At 35.4% G+C, this 20871-nt stretch overlaps 2 protein-coding genes and 2 pseudogenes across 3 annotated transcripts; all 4 read right to left on the bottom strand.

Annotated features, from left to right (window-relative positions):
* Window positions 1–235: 235 nt before the first annotated feature.
* On the bottom strand, window positions 236–1474 carry LOC110410758 (E3 ubiquitin-protein ligase ATL42 pseudogene; annotated as a pseudogene).
* A 2489-nt stretch (window positions 1475–3963) lies between these two features.
* Window positions 3964–7813, bottom strand: LOC110410757 (carotenoid 9,10(9',10')-cleavage dioxygenase 1-like; annotated as a pseudogene).
* A 3315-nt stretch (window positions 7814–11128) lies between these two features.
* Window positions 11129–14752, bottom strand: LOC110411250 (carotenoid 9,10(9',10')-cleavage dioxygenase-like). Of its 2 annotated transcripts, none has more exons than XM_021421317.1 (13): window positions 14589–14752; window positions 14313–14435; window positions 14099–14201; window positions 13583–13842; window positions 13127–13306; window positions 12932–13010; window positions 12753–12834; window positions 12577–12639; window positions 12346–12484; window positions 11949–12270; window positions 11794–11858; window positions 11546–11707; window positions 11129–11464 (listed from the first exon to the last, which is right to left on the bottom strand). In XM_021421317.1, the coding sequence occupies exons 1-13, from the start codon at window positions 14694–14696 to the stop codon at window positions 11321–11323; spliced, it is 1830 nt and encodes a 609-aa protein (XP_021276992.1). In that variant the 5' UTR covers window positions 14697–14752; the 3' UTR covers window positions 11129–11320. The 2 variants fall into 2 exon arrangements, with proteins under 2 accessions (XP_021276992.1, XP_021276993.1); XM_021421318.1 differs by having other exon boundaries at window positions 14313–14426.
* A 340-nt stretch (window positions 14753–15092) lies between these two features.
* On the bottom strand, window positions 15093–19092 carry LOC110411181 (carotenoid 9,10(9',10')-cleavage dioxygenase 1-like). The gene is made up of 13 exons (XM_021421224.1): window positions 18943–19092; window positions 18722–18859; window positions 18515–18617; window positions 17677–17936; window positions 17202–17381; window positions 17047–17125; window positions 16839–16920; window positions 16652–16714; window positions 16415–16553; window positions 15978–16302; window positions 15820–15884; window positions 15568–15729; window positions 15093–15472 (listed from the first exon to the last, which is right to left on the bottom strand). The coding sequence occupies exons 1-13, from the start codon at window positions 19048–19050 to the stop codon at window positions 15335–15337; spliced, it is 1842 nt and encodes a 613-aa protein (XP_021276899.1). The 5' UTR covers window positions 19051–19092; the 3' UTR covers window positions 15093–15334.
* Between the last annotated feature and the right edge of the window lie 1779 nt (window positions 19093–20871).

Raw genomic sequence — 20871 nt, 5'->3', positions numbered from 1 at the left:
CAAATAATAATCTAGGATTGATTTTTATATCATGTAAAATTTGACATTTCTTGTTCTTGGACATCTTAATACTTTTCAAAGTTAATTTTATAAATAGTCTGATGAAACTTTATCATATCAAGAATACGCAAAGGACAATACATATAGACTACTGTCCTGGAAAATTTTTCTAAATTTCTTGGAATTGATGTAAATTAACAAGAAGTTTACAAACCTTTGTAAAGCAACAAATGTCTCATATAATTAATCTTTGCCTGCTATTCTCTGATCCCTGTCCGGAAAACCAATGAACTGTTTTGCGCACTAATTGTAACCAAAGCCCCCGTATCTTCTCCTCTTTTCCACTAATGTTAACCAGTGAAATTTGGTTTTTCAGACTGAATTGCCTGAACCTTGGGAAGACTGTAATCTCAGACATTGATCTCTTTTCCATATGATTCATCTCTGATGAACTTGACTCGTTATATGAAGCGGAAGGAAAGGTTGAACTTGGATCATTCTTATCGGTTATGCTGAACTCGGACTCAAACATTCTCTTCCTCTCTAAATCCTCAACCTTTTCAATCTGTTTACTCGTTGATAAGCCAGTAGGAAACCTTCTACTATTTGATTCCAACGAAGAGAATCTTTTGCTTGATATGACACTGAGCATCTCGGATTTCAAGGACAACAAGTCTGATGGGCTGACATCACTCCATCGATTCTTTATTACAAGATCAGAAAAAATTATCTTATGCTTGAACTTATGCAAGAGTTTTGGATTATCTCCACTACTACCTTCACCTTCTTGAATCGGTAGTTCTTGTTTCTTACCCCTGTCAATGCTGCGGAGGTTGCTTCCTATGGTAAACCTTGATGATGACCCTTGAACTTGATCGTCCTGCTCCCTTTCCACAAAGAGCTCAACGTTTGGATCATCAGTTAGATTTGAAGGGTTCTGAGATAATCTCAAGCTGTTTGAATGAGTGACATTCTTTAGATCTCTAGAATCAAACTTACACCTGCAAAGAGGGCAGGTTGAGTGTCTTTCGAGCCACTGGTCTATGCAGTTCATATGAAATGCATGCTTGCACTTTGGCAAAAGTCGAAGAATATCTGAATCCTCAAATTTCGATATGCAAACTACACACTCTAGGCCCTCTTTTGACCCCTTAATTACAGAGAACTGGAAAGAGGGAATTGATTCAATTATTCTTCTATCAATTCCAGAAAATATGGAACTTGACTGAGAAAGGCGATGAAAGTTTTGAGGATGTGTAGTATGGTCAAAATTATCGACCAGGTTTGCATGACAGAATTTGAGGAACACAAGGAAAGCAAATGTTAAACAGAACATTGCTAAGGAGATTCCAACGACTAAAGAGAGGCTTATGCGGAAAGGATGAAGGAAACCCGAGGAAGGCTCTGCTGCTTCTTGGGCTCTGACATGGAAGAATAGGCAAGAAACTAGGATGAGCACAATTGGTTGATTCATGGGGCGATAAGCAAAATTGCTGCCGCCAAAATTCGCCTATTGAACTCTTTTCTGTTTAGGCTATTCTTCTTTTGTGGCCAATGGGGAGCTCTTTTGCTTTCGTTGGTTTGTCCCGCCTATAACCGTTCTGCTATCGCCCTTTTCACGTACCTAATGGCGCAGTTTATCAAAATAGGCCTCTTTCCATAACAGGAAGGTTGACCCCAGAATACTATACTTGGAAGCCAGATTTTGTCACGCCTATGCTTATCTCAACATCCAGATTGCATTTTCTGATTTGATGATCCATATTCTATTGAAACAAAATCCTCTTATCCAGATGCTTAGCTGTGCAAACAATATTTTATACTGGTTTCTTTCTGTAAATTTAAGCCTTGTTACCTGGAAAAAGCCTTCCTGCATAATTTATTGGTTGCTGGCAAAGATGGAAATTCCAGGCATGTTGACCATATATACTTGTGAATTGTTGTACAATATCTCTTTCCAGGAAATTTCCTCCTGCTGAATACCAATTTCTCAAAAATGTCTATAATTGGTCCTTCCATTGCTGGTTCAACGTCATATTGCGGCGGTAACTTATCACAGGTTTTGTCTTAGGATGCTGGTTGGTCGTGTTGTAATTCCCCACAGGTTTGCTTGTCTCACGAGTGGAGTCAGTAAGGTTTGGAATCAGCCTAAGGCTCTGCTTCCATTGCTCACTGATTCCTGCTCTGTGCTGCTTGTTTGGGTTGACTGTTTTGGGGCTGTCTGTAGGGGCGTGGCCATGCACAGGCTCACGTTTTCAGTGGCATTTTTTGCAGCCAGTTTTGTTTCCTGGCCTTACTTTAAGCCAGATTCTGTTTTTACAGGGGCTCCCTGTCTTGATTAATGAAATTACGTTTCAAAAAAAAAGAAAAAAAACACTTATCACAGGTTCTAATCTCTGCAGTCATAGATCAATGCCATGAAAGAACCTTGCTGCGAATTTGACTAGAATGAATAAGCCAAATTCATTTTGACATAATCTAGAGTAAAGTCAAATTCATGTTATGTATAAATTGTCACACCAAATTGATTAACTGTTCACATATATCATAATTAATGTGTATAAAGATTTATATATAGTTAGTCATTGCTATTTTAACAATGCCATATGCATCTGATGTTACTTAATTTGCAGTCTCCAGTAAATCTTTCTAGGTATCTTCCATTCCCAGCGACTAGGTTCAGTAGAGACAATGAATTCATGTAACACATTGGGTGTGTTGGGAGATGCCAGGTTCATAGCTGTACGTGGGACGCATAGGGGCTGAATATCAGGTTGGGTTTGGTCGTTTGGATTTTGTGTCGGCCGTGGACAGGGGGAAGGTGATCAGCTTGCAAGGGAATTCTTCGTTTTGATTGCTGCAGTAAAAGTAAGAGGGATGATTGCTCTTGGAGGCTTCTAGGCGTGATCCCTGTTTGTCTACCTTTGAAGGCTTACCGGGGTTTCAACTGGAATGATTCACTTGTTTGATTGGCAGTTTTTCGGTCTAGGCCACATAAGCTACTCACTTATCTTAGTTTCACTAGTATTAAACTTTTGTTTAGAGATTTTATCCAGAACTCTGCTTGTTTTTGAGATTATTCGTGTTGAGATGCTGTCAAATGCTCCTTGAGCAGCTGCTCTTTTTGTAATTGTACAGAACAGGTTCTTCTCCAGATAGCTTCCATGCCAACAGGAGTTTCCAAATCTCAACGTTGAAGACTCCTCATGGCATTCCAGCTTATCATTAATAAAAACTCATCTTTCAAAAAAAAAATCAAATTAGGTAAGAACCAGCTGATGGTCCAGAAGCATATACTTTCTCTTTTATGTTTCATGAGGAATTTTTTTTTCAGTCAAATAAAATTTGTATTAATTTCACTGAAACTACGGTGTAGAGAATGACTCATATATGAGGATCAAAGTTAATATGTACAATCAAGATACAGGCCTAGTGGTACTCAATACCTTTAAATAAAAGATTCTTGCTCAGTGCTGTAAAACAATGCAAAAATCACAAATAAATCAAAATATTAACATGAAACAAAAGGCAGCAGCTCGTTCCAACAAAAGTGCAAGCAAAAGTTATCATCATGTTGAGAATATCATGTTCCTGTCAACTCCAAATTTGGTTAGAGAATCTACAAAAGAGTTATTCTGGTAAAGTGTGTGTAAAGGACACTATGTTTAGTGAATGGACAAATGCATCAATCTCGTTAAATATATACCAATTGTCCCGCCTAGTATCATGAAGAATTCTAGTGCACTTGAAGGAATTCTGAGTCAGGAAAGAAGTTCAATCATTCATTACAAAATCTAAAAAGGCATTAGTAATCCATGTATATTCTTTATGTTGAAAAACTAAGAAAATTAATATGAATAGGTTCGCATAATATTACAGTAGTAATTACTAGTATATAATTCAATTTTCACATTCAAAGTGATGGTAAGTAATTACTACAATTTACAAATCTGCAAGAACAGGCTAAATGATTCCTGGATTTATGCATGCTTTTTGCCCCATCTGTGCCCCATTAGACTCCTGTGGTCTGACAGCAGAAGCTAAAGCCCCTGCACTCAATTCATGTTGTCAATCAATCCAGATACTACGTATTAGTAGACATTTGTGCAATTGCGACTGTGTAAGTAGGAACAGGATATACTTTCTGATATTTTGGGATTCAAAGAGGGAACTATCCTCATGGTTTCATTTCGTAATTGCATTGGCATAAAAGCTCCATGGAAACCGTAAGGTACTCTGAACGGTAGTTTTGGCTACGGGCTCACTGGAGAAGTTCTTCGCTTCAATTACAAGAACCTGCTCCGCAATGAAAAAAGATAACCTCTCTGTTCGATACAAACACTTCAGCAATGGATATAGTTAGCAGGCTATAAATCAACTTACTTGAGATATATTAGTATCTTCATTGTGAACAAAAGTGATAACCCAACCATCATCTTCTTCAGCACCCCCTTCTTTAGGAACAAAGGAGGCACCAGTGCCAAAAGTGTTCTTCCCAAACATATGATATTCCACCTTTATCAACCCTTCTTCTTGATTTTCTCCCTAGTTTCAATATAGAAATTGGAATATTAATTCCCCCATTAATAAATGATGGAAAAGAGGACAAAAAGTATTTTTGAGGCAACTAAATACCAAGGAAAATCAAGTGTTCTGCTCTTCAAAGTACAGCTTGGCAAGGCCTCCATATGTTGCCATGCCTGAAATATTTATCAGATCAAAGGGTAGTACAAATGGGAATGCTAATGCAAATTTCCATTTCAGGGGCCTGTTTCTATTGACTACCTGAGGCAGAACTTGCAATACAATCACGAACTTCGCAATATCCATATTTGTTTTTAACACCTGTAAAAGCTCCATTAATCAAAGGAAAATCCATGGGAAATTCAGTCCCTGCCAGATTCCTCTCCTTTATATCTCCGGTTCGCATGTTCATTTGCCACTCATAAGGACGAGGAAATACTAGTTGGTCTTCTGGCACGGTATCAGCTCTTCCTTCAGCAGTAGATTTTACAGGCCTGAATTTTTCTGAAAACCAGTCGAATTTATTCTTTCCCTGATCAGGCCCTGGTATTAGTGAGTCCAGAGCTCTACAGCCCCAAATCACAACCTGTTCGAAGCACAGTGTCACTGTCAGAATTTTCTAGGTGTTAGATCAGTTATAAGATCATTTTCCACAGTTAAAATATGCTATAATTCCAGCCATAAGTTACCTCATCACCATTTTCGAAACAATTGAAGAGATGAAATGTGCAATTCGGTTTCACCTAAAACCACTGAATTGAATCCGCATCACCATAGCGAGGCATTATGCCAATCCTTGCATCTCCTTCTTTTTCGTATTTTACTAATCTACATGTCAAGATTGGCAAAAATGTTAAAAGAAAAACATTTTTACAGCAGAAGGAGGAAATTCCTGTAACGAATATATATAGACTCACTGGCCACCGCGAACAAGTCTGTTTAAGTCTATAGATAGAGGGTGGTCCATAAACACATTGTACCTGCAAACCAGAAATCCATGTCAATTTTATTAAGTAATATTCAGTAATTTTAAACTATGATGAAGACCATATACCACTCAGTTTACCTTTCTGTAACTCCAATTTCATGACATAGGCTGCACCTATTGAGCTTCAGATCGGCTCTGTGGAGCAATTTCTTTCCATCAGCTGAAAAGAAATTAAAGCACATGTATTAGCAGGTCGCCCAGGCCTTAAAGGATAATTCAATCTTATTCTAAATGCTCTGGGAAAAGAAGAATTTACCAGAAATTACTCCCACTTCAACAAAAGGCTTAGTTGCATTTATCCCCATGATTACCAGCTCCCCTGTGCCTGGAGCTTTCTGTTACATAAGAAATGATCTTAGCCAAAAAATCATAGAATCCACTGTAAAGTCGAAACCCAAAAATAATTTCTGTAGGGAAAGCGAAGAAACCTTTTGATGAGAGGAGAATGGCCTGTTCCAAGCTACATTGACATCCCAGTCATGCAAGGTTTCTAGTGTAACGATGTTGATCTCTTGAGGTTCGTGATTTTCCGCAATGGAGTAGAACTTCCCGGCATGCTCAAAGACATTGGTATTGCTCATTTGTTTGTTTATTTTACCAAATCTCAACGGAGAAAATGTAAATAAATCAAACACTTATACACCAAATCTTGAGAAATATTAACTTATCCAAAAAAGTAAAAATCTAGCTCAGTTAGGAAAGCAGATATTTTCAAATTAAAATGGACAAAGGTTTCTTGTTTAATCCAAAAGATCCCCACTACTCTTGGAAGGTGGGCTTATTTTAATTTAGGATGAGGCTGACTGATAAGAAAGAAGAACGTTCGGATAAGCCAAGCCCACCATATTAAGCAAAAAAGCAGACAAAACAACCGGCGAATCCCCTTCTACGGCAGGTAGAAAAGACGGCTTGTTCCGTTGTTTTTCCAGCCTAAATGTTTCTGTTTCAACGTGTCTGTTGTTATAAACAGCAGCCCAGCTACCATACACGCCTTTGCTAAAATACAAAGCATGCTGCATTCCTTCTCCTTCTACCCAATATGTGATTCGACCTCCCGAACATTGATATCGTTGATGTTAACGCTCCAAAAATGGGGTTTGGTCCTGCAATAATTACAAAAACTTGTTTAGCCATAATTAACAACAAATTACTGGATAATCCACTTGTCCACATCATGGCATTTAACCTTTTGGAATGTAATGAGAAGCATCGACTCTGAAGAACAAAACATCATTCCACCAGCTCAGAACACACTGGCAAATGGCTTGTTCATAGGCAAATTGCTCGCCGCGGAAGGCGAGTCTCAAAAGTGCAGGCACAAAAGTTTAAGTTGGTCATATATATATAAATCCCGGTCAATGGACTGTATCTGTTAACTTGTCTTTACAATTGTACTAATTGTCTACAAAATACAGAAACTGTCACCAAAAGAGAGCTGCAGGCATTGCATATCAGACCAACTTAGCCTTGGGTCAATGTTTTTAGTTTGTCTCCTGTGAGAAATCTCCCTGGAGATACAAGGCCACATAAAACATAGCTGGTTCGTCGAGATTTCGTCCTAACCAATGCCTTCGGTTGCATTAGGCTTAAAATTCGTAATAAATTAAAGATACTTAATCCTGTTTTATTTGAATTCAGACAATAGTTTAATAATAAAGTGATTATGTCAATAACAAACCGTTTCTTATGTAGACACCCTCCGGAAAATCATCTGGAATTTCCCCTTGGATGTTGGTGACTCGAACGGCTTCTTTCAACTCATCTACTGGAGCAAAATTACTCTGTAAAGCACCCAGAAATGTTAACTTTGTTAATGATATAATACATTCATGGACAAGCTTCCATGGTACCTGAGATGGTAGCAATGGCTGATCAACAAACTCGACCACAGAATCAACAAATGCATCCAGTAACTTGACAGAAGTGTTCTTGACGGCTTTGGAGACATCTACCTCTACCCGCAAGGGAAGTTGCTGTATCTGTCTTACTAATGGCTGTCGAAAAGATGCCCATCATTATCAACTGCTTATCATATTTGATGATCTTCGAAGAATGGTCATGAAGTTTAGTATAAGAAAAAGAATAACCAGCAAGCAAGAAATTTACCAGCATGCAAACTAATGATCACTTCCTGTAAACAAACTCTAAGAACTATGAAGTATAAACAGCTTGCTTTCAACTAGGAGAGAAACTAACCTTGAAAGCAGAGGAGAGAGAGGCCTTGAAGTGATCAAAGTTGGATGAGAAGGAAGGCCTTTGAACAGAGCAATGCAATGGAACCGGCAATCGAGAAGATGCCATCCGATATCTTCTCTGTCCCAATTATCTTAAATTTTAGTCAGTCGATTTGTTCATATTTATAAGATGTTTCCACATTGCTTCAATTGTTTTATTTATTTATTTTTGGGTGCAATATATATGTCCAAGTGGCTATTCGTAATATGCCTGTAATACCTCAATCCAAAAATATGATTACATTAGTATGTTTACTAAATCCTAAATTTAACAAATAGATTTTATTGAAATTACTTATAAAATATTTGAGTTTATAATAGAATAGTTGTATAATAAGGACCTTTTAGCAGATAAAGTGATTTTATTTTAATTGGAGTCAAATTACATTATCATGTTAAAAAAAAAATCAATTATATCTTATCACATTTTTAAAAAAAAGGAAAAAAATCAGTAAAGTACGTTTAAATAAAAACAATTTATACATTTAAAAGAAAAGAGATAAAGTCAATTATTTTATCACATATGAGGAAGTTAAAGTCAGTTTTTATTAGTGCGTTTAAAAAAATACAGAGAAGAAAAAATAAAAATAAACCATTTGGAAGAAACTAATCCTAGAAAAGAAGAAGGCAGAAAAAAAAAAGATTTATTCAAGAAAGCAATTATTAAGGTATGATTAAGCTTTAACTTTAGTTTATATTTCTTTAACTTTTTTTCAAATCCGGTATTGTTTCGGTGACTTTTCGGTGGCATGATGGGTATCAATGGAAAAGTCTTGAAAAGATTTTCCAATGGTTTTTGTAGCATCTTGTTTGGTTTTGTGATTTGAAAAATATGAATTTTTAAATTTAATTAAAAACATGATTTTCAACAGTTTTGATAACCCAAGTTTGGGTCATCGAAACTTCATATTCTAGTAACATTTTTGTCATTTCTTTGAGGGTTTTTATAGTATGAAATGAGATGTTTAATTTGGTACCAATGGCTTAGTTAGGGGCTTCTTGTGTTAAAGAGAATTAAAGTCTTAAATTAGGTTTATTGATACTAAAAACTCAGAAATCTTGATATTTTTATGATGATTTTACATTTTTGGCTTCTGAAATTTGAAAATTTTATATTCCTTTTAATCGAAACAAATGCTATAGTATGATATGAATACTTCAATTTTGTTTTGATTTTATGACTGAAAATAATTCGGGTTAAGAGTTATAAGTGATTAAAGTAAGGCAAATAATTATAAAAATCTGAAAATTTAGAATTTATAAAAATTCATTTTTAATTATTTTAAAAATTATTCTTGACTTATATTCAACCTCTTTTGCTAGAAATTTCAAAAAATTAAGCAATTTAAATTTTAGTACCGTTTTGTGAAATTGGATAATCAGAATCAAAAAATATATTTTATTTTGTCTCCTAGTATAGCTATGATATGATCCTGCCAATGGGAGTTAAACGTTGGCCATATCGATATGTAGAGATCAATCTCCCAACCACACCACCGGTTACTGTTCAGAGTAGTCAATAATTGCTTCTGATATACTTATGACCCATGCCACTGGGGTTAATTATGATTTTTATGACTCATGCCATTGGGGTTAATTGTGGTTTCTGTTATGATTATGACTTATGTCAAAGAAGTTAAGTATGACCATAGTATGTTACAGGAGACTAATAAAAATATAAAATTAGTGTGAAATTATATTTTGTTTTGTTACCTGAAAGTTTCAAAATTGTGTTAACTATGTTATCTAAAACAAAATTATGTTTGCTTTGTACTTCAAAAATGAAATTTTGAAATATATGTTTTGAATGAGATTACCTAAAAAAATTTTGTTTTGATATCTATATATGTATTAGAAATTTTGGCCCAACTTGAATGTAAAGATATCAGTTATTTACTTAGTGATTATACTCATTCACATAATCCTTATCATTTTTACAAATTTCAACACGTATTCATATGTGGGGATTATACTTATTCGATGAGAGCCTTGGTTAGCAAGATTAGTATATGTCTTTTGACATTTATAAGTTTTGATGTAAGTATTCGGATTTTAGTTTGTAAAGAGATGATAGCTATATGAAACTTTTGTACTTTTGGGAAGATTATATATATTGTGTTATATGGAGATTTGAGGTTTTGTAAAGTGTAAAAATTTAAAGAGATTTTGGAGTTATTACATTTAGTTTAATAATATGTTATTGCCTTACATGCTTATGGGATTCATCCCATAAGTATGTGGCGTTAGGTCCTGAAACCTTGAGTTTGGGGCGTGACAATGCTTTTATGTCCTACAATTTAATTTATTTGTCAAGATAACAGCTAGCTTACCACACCCTTAAAAGGTCAGTTAATAATTAATTACACAAATTACAAAATTATTTTTAGTTTATTTTTATTTGCATTACACTTTTAATTTTATTAGTATTATTTTTTTAGAATAATGGTTTAAAAAACATTTCTTCTACTCCTATATACGAGAATATTAATATCTTTATTATATAAAGTGATTTTTTAATATATGAAAGAGGAAAAAATGCAAATTATGAAGAATTAATTAATAATATGATAATTTAGGTGTCCCAAAATAGAAATTAAAGCAATTAATTTGGAAAGAAAAACTTTGACATAATATCTAAAAAAAACCCTTTAAACTATTTAGAAAAATTTAAATAAATTTTTATATTTTTATTACATTCAATCAAACTCTTTTACTTTTATTTTGAACTAAATAAATGCTTATATTTTTATTTTAAACCAAATAAATATTTATAACTAATTATTGACTCATTCAAAATGTCATTTCTCATTTTATATTATGTAGTAGTGACGTAATATATTAATGTATCATAATTGATGATAATTTGACGTATTGATATATTATAATTTGATAATGATGTGTTATATTAATTTGTTATGATAATATACATCATATGATATTTTTCACCTTCCATATTAATGCCATGTCAGTGTCATGTAAATATAAAATAATAAATAATATTTTAATTAATATTAATTAATTAATTATTAATCATAAAGATTTATTTAACTCAATAAAAACTTATTTAAATTTTTTAAATATTTTAAAAATTTATTTAAACATTATGTCAAAATCTTTAAAAAAAAAACAAAAGAGAGAAGAGGATGAAGACAATTGTTTTCAAAATAGGCATCTTTTTGTTGCGAAATGCCTTTTCAAGCAATTTGGAATATGCCTTTTGTTGCTTGATATTGAATCAAGTCAAGTACATGACTTGATTGAAAAGGAAATTTCAACGATTAATTGGAAAACAAAGAAGGCAGCAATCAATACGTTTTGTTTATGATGAAAGTAGGAATGGATTAACAATCCAAAAGTGACAAGTCCCCATCAAAGCATGACATATAATTACATGATTTTCCATTTTTCAAATCCCATTGGATGTGAAGTAAGTTGGTGGTTAACTAAGCTTACAAGCTATTGTGCCCCCCAAGTCAACAGCTCAACACTGCAGTTTACGTGGCTATAACATTCCCAGTCTGTTTAATGACATTACATTATTTCAATCTGACAACTGTTGGATCAATCAATGGAATCAGGCGTGGGGAACCATCCTGGTGAGTTTTTCATGCAATTGCATTGGGATATAAGCTCCATGGAAACCATACGGAACTCTGCATGGCAATGTAATTTTGGCAACTGGCTCACTAGAGAAGTTCCTTGTGTCAATTAAATAAACCTGTATGTCAGAGGAAAATGAGTACTAAACTCCATTGAAATAAGATATAAATGGTTATCAGGTTTTCCCAGATTGACTTACTTGAGATATGTTTGTGTCTTCATTGTGAACAAATGTGATGATCCAGCCATCGTCTTCTTCAATACCTCCTTCTTTAGGGACAAAGGAGGCTCCGGTGCAGAAAGTGTTTTCCTTGAACATATGGTATTCCTCCTTTGTTAGCCCTTCTACTTGTCTCTGTCTCTGATATCAAAATCCAAGTCAGAAGAATCCATGCAAGGAGAATTATACATGAAAGAATTCAGGAAAAATAAGAAGATTTATTTTACCGAAGAAATCCCAGTATTTGGCTCTTCAAATGACAGCTTGACAAGGCCTCCGTACTTTGCCATGCCTAAATTTAATTATAAAATTGAGGATCATAGCACATCTTGAACCTAATGATAGCTAGATCTTACCTACAAATTATGAAGGCTTCAAGTACCTGAACTAGAACTTGCAATACAATCTCGCACTTGGGCATAGGCGTATTTGTTTTTCAAACCTGTAAAAGCTCCATGGATCAGAGGAAAATCCATGGGGAACTGAGTCCCTGTCAGATTTCTCTCCTTGACATGCCCAGTTCGCATGTTCAGCCGCCACTCATAAGGACGAGGAAACACTAATTGATCTTCTGACATTGCATCAAGACTTCCTTCAGTTGATTCTATAGGCCTGAATTTTCTGGAAAACCACTCGAATTTGTTCATACCCTGATCAGGTCCTGGAATGACTGATTCAAGGGCTCTACACCCTCGAATCACAATCTGTGTTACAAAATATCGAATCAGTTATATAAGTTCATCTTCCATGTCTAAGACAGAATCGAATTTTGAATTTACCTCATCACCATCCTCAAAAGAATTGATGAAATGAAATGTGCAATTTGGTTTCACTTCAAACCACTTGATTGAATCTGCATCCCCATACCGGTGCATTACACCCATCCTAGCATATCCTCCCTTGTCATATTTTATTAATCTACGCAGTACCATTGTTACACAGAACCGGAACACTTTTGTGAGTTGAGTGATGAAAATAAAAAGTTAGAGTCAAAAAGAATACGAACTCACGGGCCACCGAGAAGAAGTCTGCCCAAATCTACAGTTAGTGCGTAGTCCAAGAATACATTGTACCTGCAAATGAAAATTCTATGAAAATCAAAAAACTCCATGACAATTGTCTGAATATTAATGCAGCTGGTTTTTGGAGCTAATACAACTATGTCTGATCATTATAACAAGTTTACCTCTGGGTGACTAAAATTTCATGGCTAAGGGGGCACCTATTTAGTTTGAGATCCATTCGGTGAACCAGTTTCTTTCCATCAGCTGAAAAAGAATGTAACTGAGATACTAACATGTTGCCACACCTGTGGAAGTGTATGCTTAAATTTTGTTCTAAATGCGCTTGGAATGGGGATCATACCAGAAATTACTCCCAGTTCAGCATAAGGTTTAGTTGCATCAATCCCAAAGGTAACTAGCTCCCCTGTCCCTGGAGCTTTCTGTTACATAAGAAGTGATAAGCTTAAGCAAAAATCACACTATCTTGTACTATAAACTATAAAGCTGCTAAGTGGATCTATACAAAAGCTTCTGATATAACGATAAGAAGAACAACCTTAGGATGTGAGGTAAATGGTCGGTTCCAAGCTCCATTAACATCCCACATATCTAAAGCTTTAAGCGTTAAGATGTCAATCTCTTGAGGCAAGTGATTTTCTGCAATTGTGTAAAGCTTCCCCGAATGCTCAATAATGTTAGTGTTGCTTAGGTATTTGTTAACTTGGCCATATCTCAGCTGGGGAAATAGCAAAGAAATCAAACAATGGGTTACCTAAGAAGTCTTCAATTAACCAGTTCTACTTTACAAGATAAACATATCTGCAGATAATTATTTTTATCCAACCCCTGCTCAGTGCCGCTGGAAGAAATCTCAATAGTTATGGTCTACTCAGAACTGAACCAAAACATACAGATCCTTCTAGTCCCCTTTCTGAGTCTAAAATGTCCATATCTTAAATTAGAATCAGGCTGCTTGGTTTGAAAGAACATTGTATTGTTTAAGTAAACCCACCATATTAAGTACATAAGCGCAGACAATAGCCGGTGAATTCCCTTCCGCAGCGGGAAGAAAGGATGGTTTGTTTCGTTGTTTTTCCAGCTTGAATGTCTCAGTTTCAACATATCTGTTGTTGTAACAGACGGTCCAGTTTCCTTCAACGCCTTTGCCAAAATACAAAGCATGAATCATTCCTTCTCCTTCTACCCACATGTGACCTGACCTCCCAAATATAGATTTTGTTGATTTTAATCCACCAAAGAGCGGGTTTGGCCCTGCAATTAAATAATGATAATGAAAATAACTTGTCGACATTATCAGCTATATATTTATACGTTAATGTGAAAGGATTATCGACCACAGGGCATTAGAATAATTCTAAAGCCTTGATCATGCTATGTAAGTTTTTGGTTGTTATAAGAAACATCAACCATCAAGGACAAAAATATAGGAGATTCCTCCAAGATATGTTTATATCATATATATTGACACATCACATTCATCATAAAAACAATGAGGTCAATATCAAACCATTTCTTAAGTAGACACCCTCGGGAAAGCCATCCGGAATTTCACCATCGATGCTTGTGACAAGAACAGCTTCTTTCAGTTCATCTATTGGTGCAAAATTACTCTGTTCAATCAACAGTCACAAGAATGTAAGACCTGATCAGTACGCTATGTGCATGATGCAAGGCGCAATATAAGTTTTAAGTGCATGATGTTGAAGGCCTATGGTACGTACCTGAGATGGGAGCAATGGCTGATCGGTAAACTCGAATGCAGAATCAACAAACGCATCCAGTAACTTGACAGAAGTTTTCTTAATGGCTTTCGAGATGTCGATTCGCAAGGGAAGCTGTTGCAACTTTCTCAAAAATGGTCATCAGGATCCCAGGACACCCACACCCCACATGTCAGTGACACTTAACATTAGTCATGAATTCATGCATTTTTATAAATCTATAATGAGCAGCTTGCTTTAGGAGAAAGAAGGAAGGTGGCCTGAGCCGTAACTAACCTTGAACATAGTAGAGGAGAGAAGGGTCTTGAAGTGATCAGAATTTAATGAGATGGGGGATTTTTGAGCAGAGCAATGCACTTGAAACGCCACAAATGAAGCTGCCATGGCTCTCTCTTTCTCTACTGCCTTAAGTACTTGTTAGGAGGTTTACATCTATTAAAATAGAGTAGGTCTAAGTTTGCAAGGTTTTGCCAATCTATACTACTATTTATAAAGTTATTGAGGTGAGAGACATAGTAAATTGTACTTATGACCTTCATGGCTTCAATTGAACAGATGCTTATTTTGTTTCCATGTGTTTAACAATAAGGTAGAACATCACTTCAACTCAAGTGATTTACAATGACAACATTTTTTTATTTTCTTTAAATTATGTTAACTATTCTAGTCTATGATCCTCTCACAAGTTGGATGAGAATGTGACGTATCAGTAAAAAAATCTGAGCTGATATAAAACTTTTCTTCCAATTAGCTGTATTTAGGCTGAGAAGATCACGGGAATATGCCATGTTTGAGGAGTTAATTAGCTCAAATCTCCTTAATATCACTGAGCAACAACTTGCCCGAAAACAGACAAAAGTTTTCGATTAAACAGCCTGGTAAGGACTAAATTTAAACATCACACCTCTTTATGCTTGAAAGCTACGGCTCCTATTAATTGATTGATTTACATCAGCTCAAGCCACATAGTACTGCCACAATGAATAATTAATGAAGAGAGACATAGCTTGGAATGTTCGATATTAACAAGTCGTCTTCGTTATTCTCTTGTGCAGTTGGATTGGCATGAAAGCTCCATGAAAACCATCCGGTACTCTGCATGGTAATGTAAGTTTGGCAACTGCCTGGCTGGAGAAGTTTCTTGTGTCAATTATATAAGCCTGTATCGATCCAAGGAAAGCAAATACGGATTAAATTATTAGGAAAAAACAGTCCTTAACATGATTTATTTTAGCAGCTGAGAAGTTTGACTTACCTGAGATATGTTAGTATCTTCATGGTGAAGAAATGTGATGATCCAACCGTCATCTTCTTCAGCACCTCCTCCTTTAGGGACGAAGGCAGCTCCAGTACAATAAGTGTTCTCCTCAAACATATGATATTCCACTTTGATCAACCCTTCTTCTTGCTTCCCGCTCTAGTTTCAAATTTGAAGTTGGGATAGTAAGTGCAGTAATAAATAGCAGAGAGAATTGAAGATAAAAGAATGAATGAGAAACCTATTTACCATAGAAGTCCCAGTGTTTTGCTCTTCAAAGTAGAGTTTGGCGAGGCCCCCGTATTTCCCCATGCCTGAAATAACCAAATCAAAGGACCATGTTATGTTAAATAACCAGCCATACAGATGACAGAAAAGTTATGGTAGAGGGCTCATATTTCTATTACCTGTGGCAGAACTTGAGCCGCAGTGACATACTTGGGTGTACCCATATTTATTTTTAACACCTGCAAAAGCTCCATTGATCATAGGAAACTCCATGGGGAATTCATTAGGCCCTGTCAGATTTCTCTCTTTCACATCTCCAGTTCTCATGTGCAATCTCCACTCGTACGGACGATGAAACAATAATTGGTCTTCTGAAATGGAATCAACACTCTCTTCAACTGGTGCACCAGGCTTATATTTTGGCGGAAACCACTCAAATTCCTTTGAATCCGGATCAGGTCCGGGTATGACTGATGCAAGAGCTCTAGAGCCCCACACTACAACCTGTTGACAAAGATGGAGCTCTCTCAAAATTTCATGTAGCTGCAAATTCAATTTTATCAATCCCATGGAGAATACAGTCAATTGCTTAGATATATTTATATAATTAAGTTACCTCATCACCATCCTCAAAGCAATTGATAATGTGGAAAGTGCAATTTGGTTTTACTTCAAACCACTGGATTGAATCTGCATCCCCATAGCGAGGCATTATGCCAATTCTTGCATATCCTTCCCTTTCATATTTTACTAACCTACATATCAGCAGAAGTTCACAATATAAAACATTTCTTAGTAAGCCAAAGAAAGAACATCTTCTCATAAAATTAGGAACTGAAATATATGAACTTACTGGCCACCATGAATAAGTCTAGCTATATCTACAGTTAGTGGGCAGTCCATGAACACATTATACCTGCAAAACAATATCCCAAATTGGAAATCAATTGTTTTGAATCATGCAGCTGGTACTTTTCTAACTTACACAAGGAAAAATAAAACATTTATATATGCAGATTGCAGACACACACAGAGCTTACCTCTTTGTAACTCCAATTTCGTGGCAAAGTGGGCACCTATCGAGTTTAAGATCCACCCTGTGGACTAATTTCTTTCCATCAGCTGAAAATAAAATTAGAAGTGTTAGAATGGAGATATCAGCATGTTGCCACCCCTTTAAGGAATTAAAGGATGTTACTTAATTTTGTTCTCTATGCTCTAGACTAGGGTTATGTATGGATAGTATACATGAAATTACTCCCACTTCAACAAAAGGTTTAGTTCCTTGAATCCCCATGGTAACCAGCTCCCCGGTGCCTGGAGCTCTCTGTCATATAGAAAATGAACTCCATCATCGTAAAGCTAATATGTATAGTAACTTTCATGTAGGTGTGAAGAAGAACCTTCGGATGTGCTGTAAATGGTCTGTTCCATGCTCCACTGACATCCCAATTACCTAAAGCTTCGAGTGTAAAGATGTCAATCTCTTGAGGCGAGTCACTTTCTACAGCTGAGTAGAATTTCCCGGAATGCTCAAAAACATTGGTATTGCTTGTATTTTTATAGGGTTTGCCAAACCGCAGCTGGGGAAAAATAGCAAGAAAGCAAACAAAGGTTATCAGTTTTATGCTTCTTTTCTAGCTATTACATACTCTACGAGCTTCTCAGTTAACCACTAGCTAATTCTTTGTAGGTGAGACTCTGAGAATTTTAATAATGTCATCTAGATCTGCCTGGGAAATGTCATACTTCTGGATATTGGACTAAGACCTCATGTTAAATCGTACTAGTCTCCATCTAACGCCGGAACTAGCCATGAGTTTCAACTAAGGACTAGGACGCTTGATTTGAAAGAACAATTTTGGATAATGAGCCCACCAAATTAAGCAAATAGGCAGACAAAACAGCTAGCGGATCTCCTTCCACGATAGGAAGAAACGTGGGTTTGTTGCGCTGTTTTTCTAGCTTGAAGGTCTCAGTTTCAACGTGTCTGTTATTATAAACGACAGTCCAGCTCCCATCAATGCCTTTACTGAAATACAAGGCATGAAGCATTCCTTCTCCTTCCACCCACATAGGACTCGACCGTCCAAATAAAGATTTGGTTGACTTTAGTCCCCCAAAAAGAGGATTTGGTCCTGCAGATAAAATGGCATTGACCAGTCAGCACTAACTAAAAAAAGTTATGAAAAACTCAGAGATCACATGACACAATTCACAATATAATCGCCAGAATTTTATTTCCTTGTGTCGTTATATTATTTCCATAGTATGAAACTTCAGTGGAAAATTGCAATAGTAATAGTATTAAACTTCAAAAATTCTGCAGAAGGTTTTTCTGTGTTTCTTAGCTTGCCGGCCTGTCAATGAATCCTCGTTTTTCTCATCTTTACATTTATATGTCACCAAATCATGTTACTTTTAGTTTTTGTTTTATATTTATGTCTTGTATCAACTGTCCTTGGAGATAAAATCTTTAAACTTTGTTAGTTCTGCAATTTTTTAACTTGAAGCAATGGCTTCTCTTGTGCGTGTGGACTGAAACTAACAACAACTATATGTTCTTGTTTTACTTGAATTATATTCTCTGTATAATGTATTGTTTCACACCTGAAATACAAAATCTTATATCCTAACCATTAATTATCTGTAATCTTGTATGATAAAGGGTGGTGCTGCTAAGATGTGGGCTTTTAATTAGGTTAGAAAACCAAACCATTTCGTATGTAGACGCCCTCGGGAAAAACACTTGGAATTTGGCCTTGGATGTTGGTGACAAGAGCAGCTTCTTTCAATTCATCCACTGGAGCAAAGTTACTCTGTCCAACATTCATAAACCTTGGTAAACATACACAAGCTTCCATGTGCATTACTCAAAAGCAGAATTCATAAAATATTTAATAATATAAGGCCTATGATATACCTGAGATGGGTGCAATGGGTGGTCAACAAACTCGAATACAGAATCTACAAATGCATCAAGCAACTTGATCGAAACGTTCTTGACAGCTTTCGGGACATCAATCCGGAAAGCAAGTTGTTGCAATTCTCTTACCAATGGCTGTCACGAGAATGGAAAAAATCTATAAGCACGTTATATTCAAGCCAACTTAATTTTTCTCATAGAGAGAGGAATTAGCTAACCTTGAACGAAGAGGAGAGATCAGTTGTCTTGAAGAGATCAAAGTTGGGTGAGATGGAAGGCTTTCCAAAGGAGCAATGAACTTGACATGGAACATAAGAAGATGCCATCTTATAATTTCTTTTCCTCTTGAAACCAAGGTCTTGCAAGCAAACCACACCAAGTTGTGAAGATAACTGCGAACTAAGGCCTTACGTATATATATATATATGTAGTATGCACTCCATGGTGAATTACATATAGAGTCTGCTCAAATACATTTACGTGTCAAAGGAAACAAAACATTAAAAGAAATTAATTAGTGCAGAAGTGGATAGAAGAGTTTTAATAAGCTTTTCGTGGTCAAATTTATTGCCTTTTTAACCAAATTTTTAATTCTAAATGAAGTAGTATATTTGTGTCGCATATCCAAGTAGTCTGAAGCCAAAAATGACGCCCGGTCGTACCGAATTAAAGATTAAGGTACCGAAAGAATAGAGGGTGCAGCCATTTGACCAATAGCAAGATAATATGCATTGAACGATAACAGAACAAATTGCAGCCGCTAACTCTATCCATAACCAACCAATTACATTACTAAATTTAGTTAAAGCAAGTTAGGCCGTACTATTGTCAATTTGGATGAGCAATTGAATGGTTTGGTTTGTGATAACTCTATTATATAGAGTTATTTTGATACATTTTGGGGACTTAAGTAGTTAGATCTTTGAGATTTTAAGTTCGGATTTTAACATTTTAAGTATTTTTCTAGTTTAAGTTTTGATTACTTGTTAAGTGATTAATTTAAGTTATTTCAGTTAAATTTTATGTTGTTTTGTTTTAAATTCTTAAGAGTAGTTATTGCTAATTTCTCTTATGATTTTTGTAGAAAATTGATGAAAAAGGCTCATTTGATGAAAATCAGTACAAGTATGACTATGACTTCATTCATATATATTTTGGTATTTTGATCATATCTCTCTCTAAACATCTCTCTAAATAACTCCAAATGAGGTGATTCTTGGACCACTAGAATTCTAAGAAGAAGGACTACAACGTTGATTTTATCAATTCACCCAGTTCTGACTAGATCATGGTCAAAATATTTGTCAAAGTCGGAGCACTGCAACAGTATGCAAGAACTGAATATGATGCGATATTTGGAGTATATGTTTCAATCCAAAAATCCAATTGATGTGATTCTTTATCTATTAGAAAGTTAAGAGATAGGGCTAAAACTTTTATGTTTGCTACTTTGCCCAATTTGAAACATGTCAAGATGAAACTCACGTTTGAAATTGATAGACTGTCACAGCGCTAGGATAACAAGGCTGCAGCGTTGATGAAAGGAAGCAAACATACAAATTTTCAGAGAGCTCAGCGTTGCAGCGCTGGAGAAGTAGTGCCGCAGCACTGGGTAACTTTTCAAAAATTAAAAAAATTGACAAGATTTTGAAAATTAGGTTATTTGGAGCCTATTTAAGGGACTTTTTTCAGAAATTTTGAAAAGGAGACAGCAAACAACTATTCTGAAGATTTGAAGCTAAGAACAAAGCAAGGAAACAAGAGAATTGGAGAGAGAATCAATATCACAAAGCTCTAACTATTAATTTTCTGTCTTTACTTTTGTGTTTTTCTTATTTTTTTTTATTTAGATTTATGGCTAAATTTCTTTAAATATTGTTTTTATTAGATACTATGAGCTAAATTATTTTTCTAGGATTGCAATTAAACTCACATGTAATCTAACTTTTAATCTCTTTCTTACTTATCTTTAATGGGATTTGAATTGTTTATTCCAATTTGTGCTTAATGCTTTTAATTGCTTAGTCACCAATTAAATTGATCTAGGAACCTAAACAAACTTGGGAAAGGGAGTTTAGTGTAGACTAAAATTGGGATAGCATATGATCATATTAATTGATTTGAGTATAGGATAGAGATATACCTAC

The sequence above is a fragment of the Theobroma umbraticum genome, unplaced genomic scaffold (genome assembly GCF_002168275.2).
Source record: "Theobroma umbraticum cultivar Fairchild unplaced genomic scaffold, ASM216827v3 scaffold_56.0, whole genome shotgun sequence".
Classification (NCBI taxonomy): domain Eukaryota; kingdom Viridiplantae; phylum Streptophyta; class Magnoliopsida; order Malvales; family Malvaceae; genus Theobroma; species Theobroma umbraticum.
Note: the sequence above shows the minus strand (reverse complement) of the source record. Positions and strands in the feature narration are given on the sequence as shown.